The sequence below is a fragment of the Hypanus sabinus genome, chromosome 6, assembly GCF_030144855.1.
Source record: "Hypanus sabinus isolate sHypSab1 chromosome 6, sHypSab1.hap1, whole genome shotgun sequence".
NCBI classification, from domain to species: Eukaryota; Metazoa; Chordata; class Chondrichthyes; order Myliobatiformes; family Dasyatidae; genus Hypanus; species Hypanus sabinus.
In genome coordinates this window covers 113,070,495-113,091,455 of record NC_082711.1, presented here as the reverse complement: position 1 = coordinate 113,091,455, position 20,961 = coordinate 113,070,495, and the positions used below count along the sequence as shown (strand labels likewise).

At 41.3% G+C, this 20,961-nt stretch overlaps 1 protein-coding gene across 3 annotated transcripts in view; it reads right to left on the bottom strand.

The window, feature by feature from the left end:
* Positions 1-20,961, bottom strand: part of LOC132395763 (protein-methionine sulfoxide oxidase mical3a-like) — a 180,195-nt gene that overhangs the window by 69,197 nt on the left and 90,037 nt on the right. For all 3 annotated transcript variants that reach the window (XM_059972758.1, XM_059972759.1, XM_059972760.1), the window contains 7 exons: positions 12,330-12,456; positions 9,823-9,904; positions 7,138-7,285; positions 5,819-6,009; positions 5,622-5,731; positions 3,412-3,450; positions 1,623-1,775 (listed from right to left, as the gene is read on the bottom strand). In XM_059972758.1, coding sequence (XP_059828741.1) covers positions 1,623-1,775; positions 3,412-3,450; positions 5,622-5,731; positions 5,819-6,009; positions 7,138-7,285; positions 9,823-9,904; positions 12,330-12,456 — 850 coding nt within the window. The remainder of the gene's footprint in view (positions 1-1,622; positions 1,776-3,411; positions 3,451-5,621; positions 5,732-5,818; positions 6,010-7,137; positions 7,286-9,822; positions 9,905-12,329; positions 12,457-20,961) is intronic.

Sequence of the window (20,961 nt, the reverse complement as noted above, 5' to 3'; positions counted from 1 at the left end):
TAGATTTTTCTGATCCTAGGCAGTTGCCCCTCCATAGAACCAGGTACAACACGCTCCATGGTACATCTGTAGAAATTTGCAAGTCTTTGGTGATATACCAAATCCCCTCAAACTCCTAATGATGCTGTTGTACCTTCTTTGTAATTGCTTCAATATGTTGGGTGCAGGATGGATCTTCAGAGATGCTGACATCAAGGAATTCAAAACTGCTCACCCTTTCCAGTGCTGATCCCTCGATGAAGACTGGTGTGTGTTCCCTCAACTTCCCCTTCCTGAAATCCACAATCAGTTCCATAGTCTTATTGATGCTGAGTGCAAGGTTGTTGTTGCGACTCCACTCAACCAGCTGATCAGTCTCACTCCTGTACTCCTCCTCAGTAATATCTGTCCAGTGGTACCTCTTTTTAAATGGGCATGGTCTCTTTCACGTCTCTCATATGTACCAGGAACTATAAATTACTATATTACTATATTACTCATGACTTCAGGATGCTACCCACTTTGGCTGCGCTGGTAATCAAAGCTGCACTGATTTCAGCTGTTTAGATTTGAATCTAAGTAGATTTTTTTTATATGCAAGGTTGTTGATCTGAACTGTACAACCAAAAAGTGGCATTTAATAGTTATTTTGAAAGGTGGATTTGAGCAAATGAACAGGAAATGCTTTCAGAGCAAAATGTGAGGGTTGGGGGCAATGTTCCCTCTAATTTTTAGTAGTCAATGTGCACAAAAATCTTATGTTGCACAAATTTTTTTCATGTGACAAAAGTATGTGCGCACTGAATGCACACATGGCACAGTTTATGTAGGTTTACAAAATATTTGACATAAAACTGCACAGAATAACGGCAAAAAAATACATATTTAAAACACCGTTATTTTTTCTCTCTCCTGACTTTGGCATTTACCCATTCTTTGTAAACTCTATCTAGACTGATAGAACTTCCATCTAATTGATAGCTTTTGATTCTCATTAACATATCCAAATGACATTCACCTAAACGGTTTCTCAGCTTGTTTTTGAGTTGATTCATTAGGCTAAAACCTCGCTCACAGTCTGCACTGGACGCAAGAAAGGTTCCCCCAATGTCCATCAACTGTGCAAGGTCACAAAACTGTTCCTTTTTATAAACTTTACGATATGAACACTGTCCGCCAAAGATGGCTGCTGCCGCGATGCAGCTGTACAAACCGGAACAGGAAAGGTGAGGTGATGTAAATTAGTGACATGCATTGTGGTATTTGAAAAACTGACTAACTAGTTAACAGAAACATTTAGCTAAAAGATTATTTTCAATAAGTATTATTATTAATTACTACATTATTTTAGGTAACTAACCTGTCATGCGCAGATTAATTTCCTTTGTGTGCTGGTTGAAAAACTCGCACAGCTTAGAGGCAACATAGGTTGGGGGAGTTTGATGGGCAATAAGGAGTGGATGGGTCTAACTGAATATTGTTTTTGAAGTGCCGTTTCAAATATTATCAGCCAATTATCAGTTAGTTATGCTGTAAAAAATCTATGATTTTATGAGATAAATACTGTACAATGGTGTTATTGTTTGAGAGCATATAGTTGACACATCCCAGAGCCAGAACAACATGAAGCCTAAAATCCTGACCTGTCTTTTAACTTCATCAGTTGTTTCAATGGATTTCTTTGGATGCTCATTTTCTTCCTTGTTGTCCTCAATCAACAGCAAATCTACTGCTTTTTCCCCAACCAATGACTTATTTGCACCTTCTATCGATAATGTATCTTGTTCAGCCTCTGTCTAAATACAAATTAAAGGCAATCAGTGCAATGTTCAGTTCATTGATTCAACAGAGATAATAGTCTTACTAATACCAGAGTTAGTAATCTCAGTCTTACTACTGGAAGAGACCCAAAGTAACCAGGAATTCACTAATTATTAAACCCTTTTCAAAGGGAAGGTGAGCCAATGCAGAATACTGCTTCTCTCTTCATTGTTCAAAGAGATTTGTGTAAGTGCAGACATAATAGGGTAAATGTTGAGTTATTGCTAATTGTGTTGACTTCTTAACAAAAATATCTCAGATAATTAGGATGCACAAGCACTCCTTTCGCATCATCCTCAACCCAAGTGCACCCTAGGGCAGTACACTCTGCTCGCACACAGCCAAACACCGAGTAAACACATTGTCAAATCCTTTGATAACATAACAGGCAGTCAAAACTGCCCAAATGCATCGCTGGCACCAGCCTACTTGTCATCAAGGACATGTATACAGAAAGGTGCCAGAAAAGGGCCAGTAACATTGTGAAGAATCCCACCCACCCTGCTCCTGGACTGCTTGTCCCACTCCCATCAGGGAGGAGGCTACATAGCATCCACGCCAGGACCACCAGACTCAAAAACAATTACCTTCCCCATAAAACAAAACTGATCAACACCTCCACCCACTAATTCAATCACTACTTTTTCCCATCAGTCACCTTTTGTCACCTACATTTGATCTATGAATATAAGCTATCATATATGTTTATACTTACGGTGTGTTTTGCTTTTCTCATAATAATTGTGTTCTTTATCTTTTGCATCTTTTTATGCTTGCATTGGATCTGAAGCAATAACTATTTTGTTCTCCTTACACTTTTGTACAGGAAATGACATTAAACAATCTTCAACAACATACTTCAATAGATCTCATAAACGATGTTTATTGTTGGTGAATTACTTTGGGCGAGTAAAAGTGCCTAATACATGTAAGCTGGCAGATAGGTTATCAGATGAGCATTTATATTATCATATTAGTGATATTGTGTGATTTTAACTCATTTATTATTTAATTCTAAAATAAAAACAGAAAATGCTGTAAATACTGGTGTTAGAAGCTAGGGAAAGGAAGGTGGGAATGAACGGTGACGGCTGTGAGCTTCCCAAACCTACTGAAAGAAATTTTTGCTCATCCAGTGCCAGACAAGTGCCTTGACAAAATAGAGCAATTGAGGGGCCAAAAGAGGTGCTGAGATGAAGTTGTGTAGCTGAGGAGAAGGGAAGACATCATCAACTGACTGGCTGAGGGTCTCCAGTTTCATTCTGCTTCTGTCACTGGCTGCCTTCAGCATCAGTTCTGAAGTCTATGAGGCTCCCTATTTCCCCTTTTCTCATTAAACCTAACTTTATCTGATGACGATACTCAGAAATACCCTTTGTGTGTTTACAGCATCTGTGGTTCAGAAAGAAACAGAATTAAAATCCGAAGGGTCACACTGAGTGAAACATTATTTCTGCTTTCTTCAGTCTGCAGAAATAGTTTGACCTACTGAGCATTTCCATTACCACCAGACGTTATTTCAGATTTCCAATAGCTGCAGTTTCCCAATTTTCATTCATTGTTAAATGCTCTCCATTTTCTCAGGTAAAAGTAACTCATAGCAGAACTGACCTTTTGTTGCTTGCTCTCAGACTCATTTTTTCCTTTTTCCTAGAAGGCAAGTCAGAACATCTTGTTACTCCACAACATCTCAGATCCTCCTTTCATGTGCTCTTTGTATCATGAAACACTTGTCTGATAGTTTCTGTTCGCAATCCAGCATTTAGATACTGTCTCACTGTAAGTGAGCAGTATCCCTTTGAGTATTCAATTGGGATAAATATCCTTTATCAAAGCGATAGTCCCTCTCTAACACATTCACTTTACAACACGTTTTTAGATGGGTCAGTGTGGAAATATTAGGACAGATGACTAAAAGCTTCACCAATGATGAAAAGTTAAGGGGTGTCTTAAAAGATGATGGAGGTGTAGCAAGATTTATCAAGGGAATCCCAGAGCTTATAATCTTGGTATTTAAAGAATGGGAGTTTTAAATTGAGGCATTAGTTAATTAGGACCAAAGATGAATTAGCAAGCTTAGTGTGATACATAAACAGGAGTTGGTTCAATAAGACAACAACAGAATAGTGAATAACTACATGTATCAGTGTGGAATGAGGAAGGCCAGGCTAGAGGGCACTGGAATAAGTCCCTAGTTAACAAGAGAATGGATAAGGGCCAAGCCAGGGAGAAGCCAGTCAACTGGCTGTATAACACAGAAATACAAAATCTGTGCCTTCCAGTTTTACCCTTTTTAGTGTTGTCTGTCTTCAGCTTCTAAAATCACCCATGTTCTAAAATCCCTGAACCTCCCAACTTCCCTTTTATTCCTTAAACCTAACTTTGGGTTACTTGTATCAAACATTTATCTGTTAAAAATACTCAGAAATGTCCTTACATACGTTGCTCCAGATTTAATCTCTTTCGTTCACATGACCCTGATTGTGGGGGGGGGGTGCTAAGCAGGTGCCACACCTTGCTCAAGGGTGACCTGCAGGCTAGCAAAGGGAAGGAGTGCCTTACACCTATTTTGCTATAGACGTATCTCCACTCAGCCACCCAATTCCCCATAATAATGTCATAAAATTTGACCAAAACAACACAAAGGTGGACTGTGGGTAAATACATTTTTTCAGTTAGAATGCTACATCCAGGCAAGACACTATACACATGCACAATGGAACTCCAGAGGAATTTCCTGGCGCCTAGTCACCATCAGTCCATAAGAGGAAAGGCTGTGTCAATGAGATACCCTGCTTCTAAACCTGAAGTGTTCACTGATTCAAGTAAACCTTACCAGAATCTTAATCCTGTAGCACACTAGAGGGAAAAAAGCAAGTTGAAACTTCAACTTTTTTTCTAAGAAGCTGCAGTTTGCACTTAAGAGGAAGGTTGAGAGGTTGACAAAACCATCAACCTAGTGGTTTGAGGTTGGTGGTAACTCTACTTCCTTGAAGAGAAAGGAACTCTGAGAGAGGATGCAAGTCTTATCTGGGACAGATGGTCACTGTTACTGTTGTATGGAGTACTGATGAAGACACAGCCAAATTACTGTGCATAGTTTTGATCTTATTATTTAAGATATACTGACATTGGAAATTCACAAGGCTAATTCTCAGGAGGAGAATGATGAGTTGTCTTAGGCTTATAGAAATAAACAGAACCTTTACTCACCCAACCCACGTCAACCATCAAGCACCCATTTAGTCCAATGCTACATCGATTCCATTTTTTAAAATTTCTCCCCTCATTCCCTTGCTCATGTACACAATCAGGGAGATTTATAGTAATTAATTAACTTTGGGATGTAGGAGGAAACCAGAGCACCTGGAAGAAACCACTATGGTCACAGCAAGAACGTGCGAACTTCATAAAGACAGCACTAGAGATAAGGGCTGAATCCAGGAAATTGAAACTGAAAGGCAGCAGCTCTATCAGCTGTTTCCCTGTGGGATCCTCCCTGCTCCAGTCTCCTAGATTTTGTTGGCTGTAGTCACTGGAAAAATACAACTGGAGTAGCAGATTAGCCCAAACTCTTCCTGTTCATTGGACAGACATTAAGATCACATCCACAAAAGCCTGAGATTCCAGGAACCCTGCTTCTTAGCAAATGCTCTTTCAGCAGGCCAGCTGATGCCTTCATCCAAAGGATGGTTGAGTGTGATATGAATCCAGGATAAAAAATATTTCTACAAAACAATCGACAATTCATACCTAGAGGCCTTGTGTAATCAGAATCTTGTAGGCTAAAATTCCTCCAGAAATGTAACATTTTGAATTACCTTAGAGATCCGTTTGCTGGCCACATTTTTACGGAGTGTATTGAGGAACATGAGTGCTGACTTTGCAGATGCCAGAGTCAATGCCGCCTTTTTCCGAAAGTCTTGGTTTTCTGGGAGAGAAAACGATAGCAGGTTTAGGTGTAACCTGTCAGGTGTAGTGGAACTTGGCAGTTAATGAGACACTGGACAAAACCCACCTGGGGATAAATTCCTGAAGAATTCTTTGAACTGGGTCAGGTACATGATCATGCTGAGTTTGTCAGGGTTAGTAAGAGTAGCCATCTCTTTCCCTGTCATTATCGGTGAGATTCCAAACTCCTTTTCTGCAATGTTGAATGCTAGTTGGTTGTTTTCTGCCACAGATTCTTCTTTCAGACCCTCAAAGTCACTGCAAAACAAGGAAGACAGTTCAGTAGAAAAACAGGCCAATGGATGGCATGGAGTCACTGGGTTGAAGAGTGTTTCTGTGCTAAAGAAGAGAGCTGGTTCCAGCTCCTGCTCTTTTTTTTTTGTTTATTTATTTGCATGATATCCAAAATTTGCACTTAATATCTATTCCTTAGGTAACACAACAGGCACAGTCCTTCCAGCTGAGGCAATACTTCAGCTGCAGTTTGTCAGGGTCACCTAGTGCAGCCTTGTCTACATGTGTGAGACCTGACACAGACTGGGGGACCTGCTTTGTTGAGAACCTTTGCTGCATTTACAACAAGCACGATTTCCCAGTGGCCAATCATTTAGATTCCAATCCCTATTTGGATATGTCTTTCCATGGCCCTGATTTCCTCCAGCATTTTGTGTGGGTCTCTCTGGACCTCCAGCATCTACAGAACTTCTAGTGTTTGCAATTTAGCTGCTAAATCACTCAATCATTATTCTTTGGATTGCAAAATGTGCTTGTTTACACAGCAATAATCATACTTCATTAGCAACTTCCTGGCTGTAAAATGTTTTGAATGTACTGAAAGCATGAAAGCTCCCATACAAATGGGAAAAAAAATCACACAGACAAGATCACAGGCCAGCTTGGTCATAGGTAATTATTGTGCTGTTATGGATACCTAATGATGTCCCCAGAAACGTACACACAAAGACAAGAAATTCCACTCCCTTTAAAGATTGTGTTTGTTCCAAATTGCCATTCAGCCACGTGTTGAAATACATTTGCTGAGGTAATAAAGGCAGACACACATACTAATTAGTACATAGCAAGCTCAAATAAACAAATGGCAGTGGGATTAATGACCAATTAATCTGTTCAATGATGTGGAATAATTGTTATCGCAATTATTATTTGCTGGCTATGAGCTCATGTTTTAGACATCAATCCATTATACTCCCAAGAACAGTATCTTTATTATAAATAATGGATGGTAGGGGTATGGAGGGCTATGGTCTTGGCACAGGTCGATAGGAATAGTCAGTTTAAATGGTTCGGCATGGACTAGATGGACAGAAGGGCCTGTTTCTGTGCCGTACTTTTCCATGATTCTAATAGTAATTTATTGCAACTCACATTAGGTCAGGGCGAAAATGATGTATGAGTGCACACAATGCCAGGCCACTCTTCCACGACATTGTCAGGTCAACAACGTTTACATTCTTGTACCCTTCTGTGTGTACTTGGAACCAGTGCAGGAGCTCCTCATATCCTGCAACAGAATCTGCAAGAGGGGGAGCAACAATCACATTCAGCAGAAAGTCAGTCAAAGAGGCCTGTTTCCTAGTCTTCTGTCACTTCTTTTGTCAGCCTCCCCTTTCTTCACCATTTATGTAAACGAGCTCAACCACAAAACAGCTCCACATTTCACAATCTGCAGCAGCTTGTTCACCCACTCCAGTGTTTGCTGATCTACCCCATACCACCTAAAGTCAACCTAGAGCTTGTTTTCTGGTCCCCACCTGGCCTTGCCTTCCTTTATTCCTCAAGCTTCCAAATACCCTCTATTGTCTCATATGTTCCCTACTTGAGTTGTTGCATCATTAGAGGTTATATGTTCAGCTGTTGAGAACCTACAGTCTGGAATTCTATCTTAAACCTCTCTGACTCTTGACCTTTACCTCTTCCTTTAATATCTGGTCAGCTGCATTATCCTCCATGTATGAAGCTCAGCGTAAAACAGCTTTGATAACATGTTTACAAAGTTCTGTTTTTGTTTGTTTGAAGGTACTTCAAAAACACAGTGCTGTGCAAGAGTCTTAGGCACATATACGGTATATATCTGGGGTGTCTAAGCCTTTTGCACAGTACTGTAGTAATTTTATGTATTGCACTGTACGACTGCCACAGCTATATACATGAGCCTAAGCCTCTTGCACAGTACTGAACATATTGTTATGTTTGAATCCTCTTTGGGAAAGGGAATCCCTGTTCAGAAATAATACTAATTATATTTAATTTGAGTGTGGTTCCCACAAGTGTTTGGGAAGTAAATACAGACTCATATACAGGAATACATAATTTTTGAAGAAGTATGAAATAGTGTAAACTCTACATATTTCAACTCAGGTCACCATCAAAATCCTACAGAACAGCCAGAATAACCTGCTTGCTGTATTTCTAATGGGACATTTAACTTTCTGTTGACACCATTTAGTGTGTGTTGTTCACACAAGTGCAATGTTCTATGACTCTTGTCAGAAAGGAGGAAGTTCTCACAATGTAATGACGAAAAAATATTCTTCAAGCACTATTGCCGATGAACTGATAATTTACTTAATTGGTGAATTCTGGTGCACTCAGTAGTAGCTCATGTATTTGTTTACATAATTAACAATTACTCTTCCAAATAACAGTAAAAGAAAAAAATCATGCAAGGAGGAATAACTCCACAGTTCAAGCAGCATATGTATAGGAAGAATGAGTATTTCAAATGTAAAATAAAAGGTGTATAAGATGATGAGAATCATTTATCGTGTCAGAGGCTTTTTCCCAGAGCTGAAATGGCTAATATGAGAAGACACCGTTTTAAGGTGCTTGGAAATAGTTACAGAGGAGATGTCAGGGTTGAGTTTTTTTTACGCTGTGAGTGGTGAGTGCGTGGAATGGGCTGCTAGCAACAGTGGTGGAGGTGGATACAATAGGATCTTATAAAAGGCTCCTAGATAGATAAATGGAGCTTAGTAAAATAGAGGGCTAAGGGTAACCCGAGGTAGTTTCTAAAGTAAGCGCATGTTTGGCACAGCATTGTGGGCTGAAGGGCCTGTACTGTGCTGTAGGTTTTCTACATTTCTAATACAAGTTGACTCATACAGCATACACCATGCCAGTGCAGTGAATCATGGGCAATAGCACAAAAAGGGTGATAAAAACATGCAGCCATTTTACAGCAAAATAACTGGATGGATATGCAACAGTGTAAGTGAACTGCTCACTCACAATCACCTACTTTCATTACCACCTTAGACAATTTTCGCTTGCATATACCCATTTAGGCACATATACAGCCCTGCCAAACTTAAAAGAAATGTAAACAAAATTAACAGTTCATCTGTAGTCCTGGTTAACATAGCACTTCTGTTAAGTTGAGCCTAGTTCTGCAACTCATTAGTAAATCAGTAGATGGAACAATGCAAGAAATTGTAGTGGATTGGCAGAGTGGCACAACCCTGGAAATGAGACATCAGCTTTACACAGAGGAAATCAGACAAGCTATCTGCCTTCCGGACCATGAGAATCACTGGGAAGTGAGCACCAGATTACACAAATCAGGCTCAAAGTGGTTTTGTGATATTTTCCCTCTGCTCATGCAATGGTTGTCTCAGTACTCTTCTATTTGGAATACCTGGTGGTAGTCAGACTCAAGGCTTTAATTAAAATTCTCAGTTGGATGTCGGATGTCTCTGTCAAAAACACATTTATTTCCTTTGAACTGAGTAGCTTACTATTTCAAGGGCCAATTAAGAAGCAAATCACTTTGCTGTGATGCTTGTCAATTCTGGCCAAGCTAGGTTTTATTCTAAAAGATACAAGTGGATTATTAAAAGATGTTAGATTTTAACAGTGGTTTATGGTTACCAAAACCGGCATGGGATCAGACATGAATAATAGCAACTTGAACCAAATATAATGACTGGATATATATTTTTCTTAAGCCTCATCTTTGGGAGAGCATCAGATTTGCACATTTTATTTTAAATGTAAGGATTCTGTGTGTCTGACCTACATCCATCCAATATTCTTTGTCTTTCAAAGACTTACCATTTCGAAGCATTTTCCCCTTTGGCTGGCTGGTTGTGTCCTCTGTACCTATGGTTTGCCCTGTATCATATAAATGTTGCACCTGAAATTAAGGACACATGAAAAAGTCAGCTTTGAGTGTCTGACTGTTCAACATCTAAATTAGAAAATGTAATAGAAAATTTGTCTTTACACTGGATTCTGAGAGGGTGCATAACAAAGTACACCCTGGATGCAGAATCATTATTTACTGATGTGCATCGAGAAAGATTTACAGTTGCTTGAGAAATACAAAGAAGCAGAGAAAACACATCAGGAATGTGATTGGCAAATAAAGGATGGTCAGAGGGAAAAATGGTGGGCTGAATGACCCACCCCAGCTTTCATCCGATATAAATAAAGAAAATGCTGGAAACGCTCAACAGGTCAGGCAGCAGCTGTGGGAAGAGAAACAGAGTTAATGTATCAGGATGAAGGGACTTCGACTTGAAACTTTGTTTCTCTTTCCACAAGTGCCTCTTGATTTGAGAGTTTTCAGCATTTCTCTGTCCCTGTTATTACTCGATTTATTGGGCGATCAGTGGTAGGAGCTAAGTTTACATACAATGTTATTATCTGCTAATAAGATGCATTAATAGATAAAAGTTGACTCAGAGCACAATTTCAACTATCTCTTCTATCAACAGAGATAGAAGGAATAGAATGGATGTTGATCCTCAACAAACCCCAGTCCCAAGATCTTCTTTTTAGGTCAAGAGTAGCCACATCCAGGGGAACCTGATCAAAGCTACCTCTTGGAAACATGTTTTCTCTGAAACTTAACTAAGCCCAGCTAAAACTAAACCAAGGGCCTCCACCACCAATACGACCCAAAGGTCTTCTGCACTAACAGCACCAAGGAGTCCTCCACACAAGGGTGGTATGGTAGTGTAGTGCTTAGCACACACTTTACAGTACCAATGGCAGGGTCAATTCATGCCATTGCCTGTGAAGAGCTTATACGTTCTCCTTTCCTCCAGGTGCTCTGGTTTCCTCCCGCAATCCAAAGACCTACTAGTTGGATGGAAAACTGGTCATTGTATATTGTCCCCTGATCAGGCTTGGGTTAAATCAGGGGTTGCTGGGTGGTGTGGCTCAAAGGGCCGGAATGGTCTATCCTGCACTCTATCTGAATAAAGGTAATAATAATAATAATAATAATTGTTGTTGTTATTAAAACCCTTTGCTGAGAAGTGAAACATTTATTTAAAAATATGAAATATATGTTATTTAATGAGATTAATCATGAGGTGTTCTAAATGGATAACTATGCCATTCTCTTTGCTCTTAATTGGCTCCTTCTTCAATAAAAAGGAAATTACCACTGAGATGCATAAGACAACTCAAGCAAATGCCCCACCCTTTCATATTGCTAATAGGTTTAGTCCCTTCCTCCACCTTCAATGATGACCTCGACCACACCTCTTCCATTTCGTGCACGTCTGCCCTCACCCCATCTTCCTACCCCCACCAGGAATATGGTTCCTCTTGTCCTCACCTTCCATCCCAGCAACCTCCGTGTCCAACACATAACTCTCCATAACTTCCACCATCTCCAGTGGGATCCCACCACCCAGCACACCTTTCCCTCCCCCCCCCCACTTTCTGCTTTCCGCAGGGATCACTCCCTACACAACTCGCTTTTCCATTCATGCCTCCCCAATGATCTCTCCCCTGGCACTTATCCTTGCAAACAGAACAAGTGCTACACCTCCTCCCTCACTATCATCCAGGGCCCTAAAAGGTTCTTCCAGGTGAGGTGACACTTCACCTGTGAGTCTGTTGGGGTCATCTACTATATCCGGTGCTCCTGGTGTGGCCTCCTGTATATCGGTGAGGCCAGATGTAGATTGGGAGACAGCTTCGCTGAGCACCTACTCTCTGTCTGCCAGAAAAAGCAGGATCTTTCGTGGCCACCCATTTTAACTCTATTTCCCATTCCCATTCCATTATCCAAGGCCTCCTCCATTGTCATGAAGAGGCCACACTCAGGTTGGAGGAGCAACACCTGATATTCTATCTGGATAGCTTCCAACCTGATGGCATAGACATCGAATTCTCGAACATCCAGAAATGCCCCCCCACCCCACCCCATCTCCATTTCCCTCTCTCACCTTATCTTCCCTGCACATCGTCTCCCTCTGGTGCCCCTCCCATTTTCTTTCTTCCATGGCCTTCTGTCTTCTTCTATCAGACTTCCCCTTTCTCCAGTCCTGTATCTCTCTCACCAATCAACTTCCCAACTCTTTACTTCACCCCCTCCCCACTCCCGATTTCACCTATTACCTTGTGTTTCTCCCACACCTTCCCCCACCCTCTAACACTGACTCCTCATCTCTTCTTCTGCAGGCCAGCTGAAGGGTGTCAGCCCAAAACATTGACTGTACTCTTTTCCATAGATGCTGTCTGGTCTGTTGAGCTCCTCCAGCATTTTGTGTGTGTTGCAGTCATAGTGAGCGCTACAACACATAATGTCAATAAACACCTACCTGGTTAGGTTTGAAATAGCTGAGGTTGATATGGGGATATCGAGTAACTGGGTCAATGCTGTACTGACTAATGTTCTTGCTTGTATTTGCAGGGGTCGTCTGAGACAGCAGTTGATAGATACTCTCCCTGAGAAATGAACGTTTGTTAACTGATGATTGATTGATCACATTTGCCAAGATACAGTAAAAATTATTTGATAGCATGCCATCCAGTCAGAATATGAAGGGAAAGAATACAGAATGTACAATTTTGTGTTATATTTATAGGAGACAATGAATACAGGAAACTAAATAACGGAGTATGAGAATGCTTTTGTTCAATAATATTTGAAAAAGACAAATTAACTATTACATATTGACTAAGCAGCAATTTGTAATAGTCGAAGAACAAAACAAGTTTAAAAGAAGTAAAACAATCTTTTATCAAACCATAATCTATGCAGCCAAATTAGCTAATGTAACCAGCTACAATACTGTTTCCTTCAGATATTCAGATACAAGCAACTTATGCAGAAGTTCTGTTGCCTTGGCAAAGGGTATTTTTTAAGTTCTCACTTTTTAAATTTAAAACTTATAATTTGTAAACCAATGTTTCTGCAAATATTGGAAATCCAGAACAATGCACTCATAATGCTGGAGGAGCTCAGCAGGTCAAGCAGCATCTATGGAGGGGAATAAACAGTCGATGTTTCAGGCTGAGATGCTTCATCAGGACTCAGGCTATGTTTATATTTCAGCAAAATTGACTTCCTAAACTTAACACAGTCACTTTGAGTATAGGCAATAGTGTTTACTCAGATTATTTTACTAATAGTTTGCAAAACCTGAGCAGCGATTTAAAAAATCCAACAAGATCAAGAAAGCCAAAGGTTTACATGCCACAACTCACCCGCTCACCGCTCTTTGTGGGGAAATTCCTGCATTTAATTGCACTTGCCTTAAAAAAACTAGCATTTTCACAGCACTTTTCCAAACCTGAAATTTTCACAAGGCTCTCTAGAGCCAAAGAAACAACTATGAAGTGTAAGCACCATTGTAATGTAGGAAAAATAGCAGACAAATTCACACTGAGCAACATTTTTGTGGGACAGAATTGTTCCTCAGGTCAACAGTAATCCATCCTTGTACTACAGGGATGCCACAGGGATTAGCATGGTCTAATATTAAAATGTAGTGATGCAGCTGGTGCATGGTTTTACGAGTAGCTGGTACATATCACAAGTTCCGGTTATGTGACTGTGTTGCCTTTATGGCATTTATTTAGTTTATAATATTTTCGCTTTAGTAAGTCGTTTGTTAGCATTTTTTAGTTAAAGTTAGGATTGTTTAAAGTAAATTCGTTGTCTGTGATATATCGCGGCATGCGATGACGTCACATTCTGTTTCGCCGCGTCTTGTGGGAAAATACCGGTTTGGAGAAATGGGAAGGGGGGAGCTCACATGTGCAGGATCAGCACGAGAAAAGTTGTCTTTCTACGCACTAGAAACATAGTGAAGCAACGCCATAAGTTCATGAGATAATCGATATGTTGAATTAAAATGTTAACGCTGATTCTGTTAAAAGTAATGACGGTTGATAAGGTTTATGTTTTCATTAGTTAAAGAGTTGCGGATAGTTTGTGTTGAAGTGTATTTAAAGCAGTCAATGGCATAGGTAGATTCTGACTGTATGCTGCACTTTAATGTAATGTAGTTGTAGTTTTACTTTTGCAAGTATTTACGATGCAAATGTGATATCAAGAAGGAAACAAATACTGTACAAATCTTGTACTGTTTTATCAACAGTTTTCACCATACATTAATGAGGGAGAGTGAACAGTAAACAGTTAATCTTACTGCAATCCTGTCTTCATTGACGACGGTTTACCTCGGTGTTTAGTTCAGCGTTCTCTTACACCTGAGCGAGAACACTACAGTGAAAAGGCGGCATTATCGGGTGTTTCAAGTACTGCAATGACAACTCGATCCAGCATCAAGTCGTTGCCATCCAGCGACAGGGGCAGTAGGGCATCATCAAGTAAGGCTGCCCATGCAAGAGCTAAGGCAGAAGCTGCCAAAGGTGCGAGCGTTCTATGCCAAACAAGAAGCAAAATTGAAAATGGAAGCGGCTGCCAGAGAAGCCGAAAACCAGAAGGAAAAGGCTGCCAGAGAAGCCAAAAACCAGTTGGAAAGGACAAGGATAGCGTCAGAGTTAGAAGTGCTAACACTACACCGAGAAGCAGAAGCTGCCAGGGTGGAAGCAGAGTTAATAGAAGATGCTGAAGAAATGCATGATCTGGTTGACGTAAAATCTACTTCAGAAAAGATCAGATTGGAATGCACAAGTGACTATGTCCAATCTCAAATAGACTGGAAGATTTGTTCTACCTCCCCATACTCATTCGATAATGCCCCACTTCATAAGGAGTCTCAGAGAGGCCCAGTTGCATCACATCCATTCGAGGAAGACAATTTACCCTTGCAACTCCACGATGAGTTCAAGAACAAAAGGGCTGATGACAAATACTTCTCAACACCAAACTTACCAGATTTGGCGAGAAGAGAGGCAAAGGCCGAATTCAGAACAGCAAATTCCATAACAGACGTACGCCCTCAGTCATATACCCGCCGACATATTCCCTCAGCCAGCATGCCACTTGCAGTTGAGCCCATGGCACAGTATTTAGCACGACGAGATCTCGTCACTTCAGGACTATACCAGTTTGACGATAAACCTGAAAATTACCGTGCATGGTACTCCACATTCACCAATACTATCAACGGAGTCCAGCTCAGAGCAACCCAAGAGTTGGATCTTACGGCGAAATGGCTGGGAAAAGAATCATGCGAACAGGTGAGACGTGTACGTTCAGTGCACATCAACAACCCCAAGCTAGCCTTACGCAAAGCATGCAAGAGACTTCGTGAGGGTTATGCGGCCCTTGAAATTATTGAAGCGGCGCTATACCGATGTCTGGAAAATTTTCCTAAGGTGTCAGCCAAGGACCACACTAAGTTAAGGGAGCTCGGAGATTTATTCATGGAGATTCAAGACGCCAAAGAAGATGGCTACTCAACTGGTCTAGTATACCTAGATACTCCATCCGGGATTAGACAAATCGCGGACAAACTTCCATTTGGGCTGCAGGAAAGGTGGATGTCTGTTGCCTCAGAGTACAAGGAAGAGAACAATGGTCGATTTCCTCCCTTCGAGTATTTCACTAGGTTTGTGTGCAAGGAGGCGAAGAAGTGAAACGACCCTAGCATCATGGGTCCAGGAAGCAGTACAATTTACACCAAGCCAGATAAATCCTCTTCGAATAATTTCAACATTAGTAAACCTGTCTCAGTGCTTAAGACTGAAGCCTTTACAACTAACAACGACTCTAGCAAGAATTGTCCATTGCATAACAAACCCCACCCCCTCAGAAAATGCAGAACATTTAGGGAAAAACCCCTTGAAGAGAGTTTGGCTCTTCTCAAGAAGAAAAGAATATGTTTTAAATGCTGTTCCTCTACCTCTCACCTTGCTAGAGAGTGTACGATTGACGTGAAGTGCCCGGAATGTAGTAGCACTAATCACGATGGGGCCATGCATCCCGGCCCGTTACCGCAAACTGATAAAGCTCCTTCACCCCCACAACAGGACAGCAGGGTGGGAGAGGCTCACTCCAGGACAACTGTTGTCAGCTCGAGCTGCACAGAAGTTTGCGGTCAAGCTCAGTCAAGCCGTTCTTGTTCAAAGATCTGCCTCACTAAGGTGTACCCTAAGGGATCCAAAGACAAGGCTATCAAAGCCTATGTAATTCTGGACGATCAGAGCAATTGCTCACTAGTCAGACCAGAGTTCTTTGACTTGTTCAACATTGAGAGTAATCAGTTCCTATACTACCTTAGAACTTGCTCATGCAGTGTGGAAACTTACGGAAGGAAGACAGAAGGCTTCCAGCTCGAGTCCCTGGATGGTAAAGTCGTCATCTGTCTCCCTCCACTCTTAGAGTGCAATTAAATTTTGAATAACCGCACTGAGATCCCGATGCCAAGTGCAGTGCTACACCAGCCACATCTCCACCACATCGCCAAACACATCCCAGAACTGGATCCAAAAGCAGAGATACTCCTGCTATTAGGAAGAGATGTTCTCCGGGTGCACAAGGTTAGGCAGCAGGTCAATGGACCACACGACGCCCCCTTTGCGCAACGCCTGGATCTGGGCTGGGTGGTGATAGGAGAGGTGTGCCTTGGCAATGTACGCAAACCAACAGTTAACACACTCAAGACCAATGTGCTAGAGAGTGGCCGCCATTCAATTTTTCAACCTTGCGCAAGTTTCATGTGTATCAAGGAAGCACGACAAGGCTTTAACAAATGTAAAGTAACCGACAAGACGCTGGGTCAGTCAGTCTTCGCTCAAACTGAGCATGATAATAAACTTGCTCCATCAGCTCAAGACATCATTTTCTTAAAAACAAAGGACACCAAGGTCTTCAGAGATGAAGCAAATAATTGGGTCGCCCCATTGCCTTTCAGAGAACCACGCCAGCGCTTGCCAAACAACAAAGAGCAGGCAGTCAAGCGGTTCACGTCCTTGCAAAAAACCCTGAAAAGGAAATCTGAGATGCAGCAACGCACCCGATTGACCCACGAGGTACTGTGCACCCTAATGGCAGAGGTCACAGCCATTATAAATGCATGACCACTCCTACCCGTGTCTTCTGACCCGGAAAACTCCTTCATACTCTCGCCATCAATGCTCCTTACGCAGAAGGCAGGAGCTCCCCCTCCACCAGGGGACTTCTCATCATAAGGATTTGTACACAAAGCAATGGAGACAGGTCCAGGCTCTGGCAAATTGGTTCTGGTCTCGCTGGAGACAGGAATATCTACCTTTGTTGCAACACAGACAAAAGTGGACAGAACCCTGCAGGAATCTTCAAGTTGGAGATTTAGTCCCGCTCAGGGACAAGCAAATCGCCCGCAACAGCTGGCCAATGGCCAGAATCACTGCCACATTCCCTAGTAGGAATGGACATGTCAGGAAGGTTGAGTTGAAAACTACCGACCAAGGTGATGCGAAAATTTACCAAAGGCCAGTTACAGAAGTCATTTTACTTCTACCTAATGACTGATTTAGAGACTGAAGTTTGTATTATGTTCATTGTGACCTTACGAAGGTCAAGCGGGGAGTGTGTTGCCTTTATGGCATTTATTTAGTTTATAAAACAAACGATTTTAGTAAGTCATTTGTTAGCATTTTTTAGTTAAAGTTAGGATTGTTTAAAGTAAATTCGTTGTCTGTGATATATCGCGGCATGCGATGACGTCACATCCGGTTTCGCCGCATCTTGTGGGAAAACACCGGTTTGGAGAAACGGGAAGGTGGGAGCTCACATGTGCAGGATCAGTGCGAGAAAAGTTGTCTTTCTACACACTAGAAACATAGTGAAGCAACGCCGTAAGTTCATGAGATAATCGATACGTTGAATTAAAATGTTAACACTGATTCTGTTAAAAGTAATTACGGTTGATAAGGTTTATGTTTTCGTTAGTTAAAGAGTCGCGGATAGTTTGTGTTGAAGTGTATTTAAAGCAGTCAATGGCGTAGGTAGATTCTGACTGTATGCTGCACTTTAATGTAATGTAGTTGTTGTAGTTTTTCTTTTGCAAGTACTTACGATGTAAATGTGGTATCAAGAAGGAAACAAATACTGTACAAATCTTGTCTTGTTTTATCAACAGTTTTCACCATACGTTAATGAGGAAGAGTGAACAGTAAACGGTTAATCTTACTGCGATCCTGTTTTCATTGACTACGGTTTACCTCGGTGTTTAGTTCAGTGTTCTCTTACACCTGAGCGAGAACACTACAGTGACCACTGATACAAGGCAGACAATCTCTGAAGAGTACTGATAATGACTGGGGTCAGCCGTCTTCTAAAGACAAATGCCCAGAAGGCAAAGGCAAACCACTTCTGAAGGTGAATTTGCAAAGAACAATCATGGTCATGAGACAATGACCAACCATGTTATACGACATGGCACATAACGAACAAATGAATGATGCATCTAGCTTAAGAATTTGGTAATGAAAATGTGACACTTTCTGACTCGTTATAATCCAAATACAGAACTGGAGGAAAAGAGTTAAAAACATCAATACACATGATAAGGGAATGTGCTCTGTGGACAAATATAGTACAGTGCCTATAAAAAGTATTCAACCCCCTTGGAAGTTTTCATGTTTTGTTGTTTTACAACATTGAATCACAATGGATTTAATTTGATATTTTTTTCACTGATCAACAGAAAAAGACTCATTTGTGTCAAAGGGAAAACAGATCACTACAAAATGATCTAAATTTATTACAGATATAAAAACAGAAGATAATTGATCGCATAAGCATTCACCCCTTTAATATGAGACACCAAATCATCACTGGTGCAACCAATTGGTTTTAGAAGTCACATAATTAGTTAAATGGAGATCACCATTAGTTAAATGGAGCGGCATGATGATAGTGTTAAACAGCGACTCCTTTGCTTGCACCTACGGAAACAGTTCTATTTCCATCTTAAATATCTTTATTTTTGCCTTTCAGGGTTCATTTGAAGACCCTGACCTGGAGTTACACGCTGACTATGGTCCTTTGTGGGAATGGGACCTGCTCTCGGGGTTTCATAACTGGCCATTGTTGGGTGCACCAAGGGCTCAGCCTAAAAGTCCAGCATGAATTTGGAGGTCTAGGATCTTGGGGCTCCGAAGACGAGCGGATTGAGAGTCAGTGTCAAGGCAGGAGATCAGTGTGTCGTCAGAAGAGTTGGAATATCTATGGCTGTGTGCCCAGATCTTTGGGTACAGAGCTAAAAAAAAAGCAATGTTGACGGACTTTTAACATCTTAAACCAACGAGTTGTTTGTTATGTCTCCCGGCTCACTGTAAAACGGAGACACCTCTTTCTCCCTTATTAGGAAGAGAGTGAGCCTGTGGTAGTCAAATACCGGGTGAAAGGCGAAGTCTCCAGGGTAACTGCAGGTCTGTGTCTTTGCTTTTGTTTTGCTCACACTTGAGTGCTTGGTGGTGGTGCCGGTGCATTTTTTTGCTGGTGGAGGGAGGAGGAGTTGTTGCCTGCTGCTGCTTACGCGCGACAGTGGGGAGATGGGGCAACTTAACTGTTGTTCATTCTTTGGGGCACCCATCTGTTTTTGTGGATGGTTGTGAAGAAAAAACACTCCAGTATATATATTGTATACATTTCTCTGACATTAAATATACCTTTGAAACATGTACAGTCAAGGTGTTTCAATCGATTATAGTAAAAATACACCTCTATCTGGGAAGTCCAGCTAGTGGTGAGTCAGTATCCTGGCAAAAACTACACATGAAGACAAAAGAACACTCCAAGCAACTCTGCAAAAAGGTTATTGAAAAGCACAAGTCAATAGATGGATACAAGAAAATTTCCAAGTCACTGAATATCCCCTGGAGTACAGTTAAGTCAATCAGCAAGAAATGGAAAGAATATGGCACAGCTGTAAATCTGCCTAGAGCAGGCTGTCCTCAAAAACTGAGCGACCGTGCAAGGAGGAGATCAGTGAGGGAGGCCGCCAAGAGACCTATGGTGACTCTGGAAGAGATACGAGCTTCAGTAGCTGGGATGGGAGAGACTGCACATACAACTATTGCCTGAGTGCTTCACCTGTTGCAGCTTCATGGGAGAATGGCAAAGAGAAAGCCACTGCTGCAAAAGCTCACATTAAATCTCAGCTAGAGTTTGCCAGAAGGCATGTGGGAGACTCTGAAGTCAGCTGAAAGAAGGTTGTATGGTCCATTGAAACCAAAATTGAGCCTTTTGGCATCAAACTAAATGCTATGTTTGGCGTAAGCCCAACATCATACATCATCAAAAACACACCATCCCTACCGTGAAGCACGGTGGTGGCTGCTGTGGGGATGCCTCACTGGAGCAGGCCCTGGAAGGCTTGTGAAGGTGGAGGGTAAGAGGATTGCAGCAAAATACAGGGAAATCCTAAAAGAAATCCTGATGCAATCTGCAAGAGAACTGCGACTTGGGAGATTTGTTTCCCAGCAAGACAATGAGTCCAAGCATAAAGCCAAAGCTACACAGGGTTGGCTTAAAAACTACAAAGTTAGTGTCCTGAACTGGCCAAGCCAGAGTCCAGACTTCAATCCAACTGAGAATTTGTGGCCGGACTTGAAAAGGGCTGTTCACACATGATCCCCATACAATCTGACAGAGATTGAGCAATTTTGTAAAGAAGAATGGGGAAAAATTGCAGTGTCCAGATGTACAAAGCTGAAAGAGACCTACTATATTCGCACAGACTCAAGGATGTAATTGCTGCCAAAGGTACATCTACTAAATACTGACTTGAAGGGGGTGAATATGTATACAATCAATTATTTTGTGTTATGTATCTGTAATTAATTTAAATCACTTTGTAGAGATCTGTTTACACTTTGACACAAAAGGGTCTTTTTCTGTTGATCAGTGTCAAAAAAGCCAAATTAAATCCACTGTGATTCAATGCTGTAAAACAAAAAAACATGAAATCCTTCAAGGGAGATAAATACGTACCATAGTCATTGTAGGTGACAACATATTTTACCGATCTTTCTCGTCCATATCAGGAG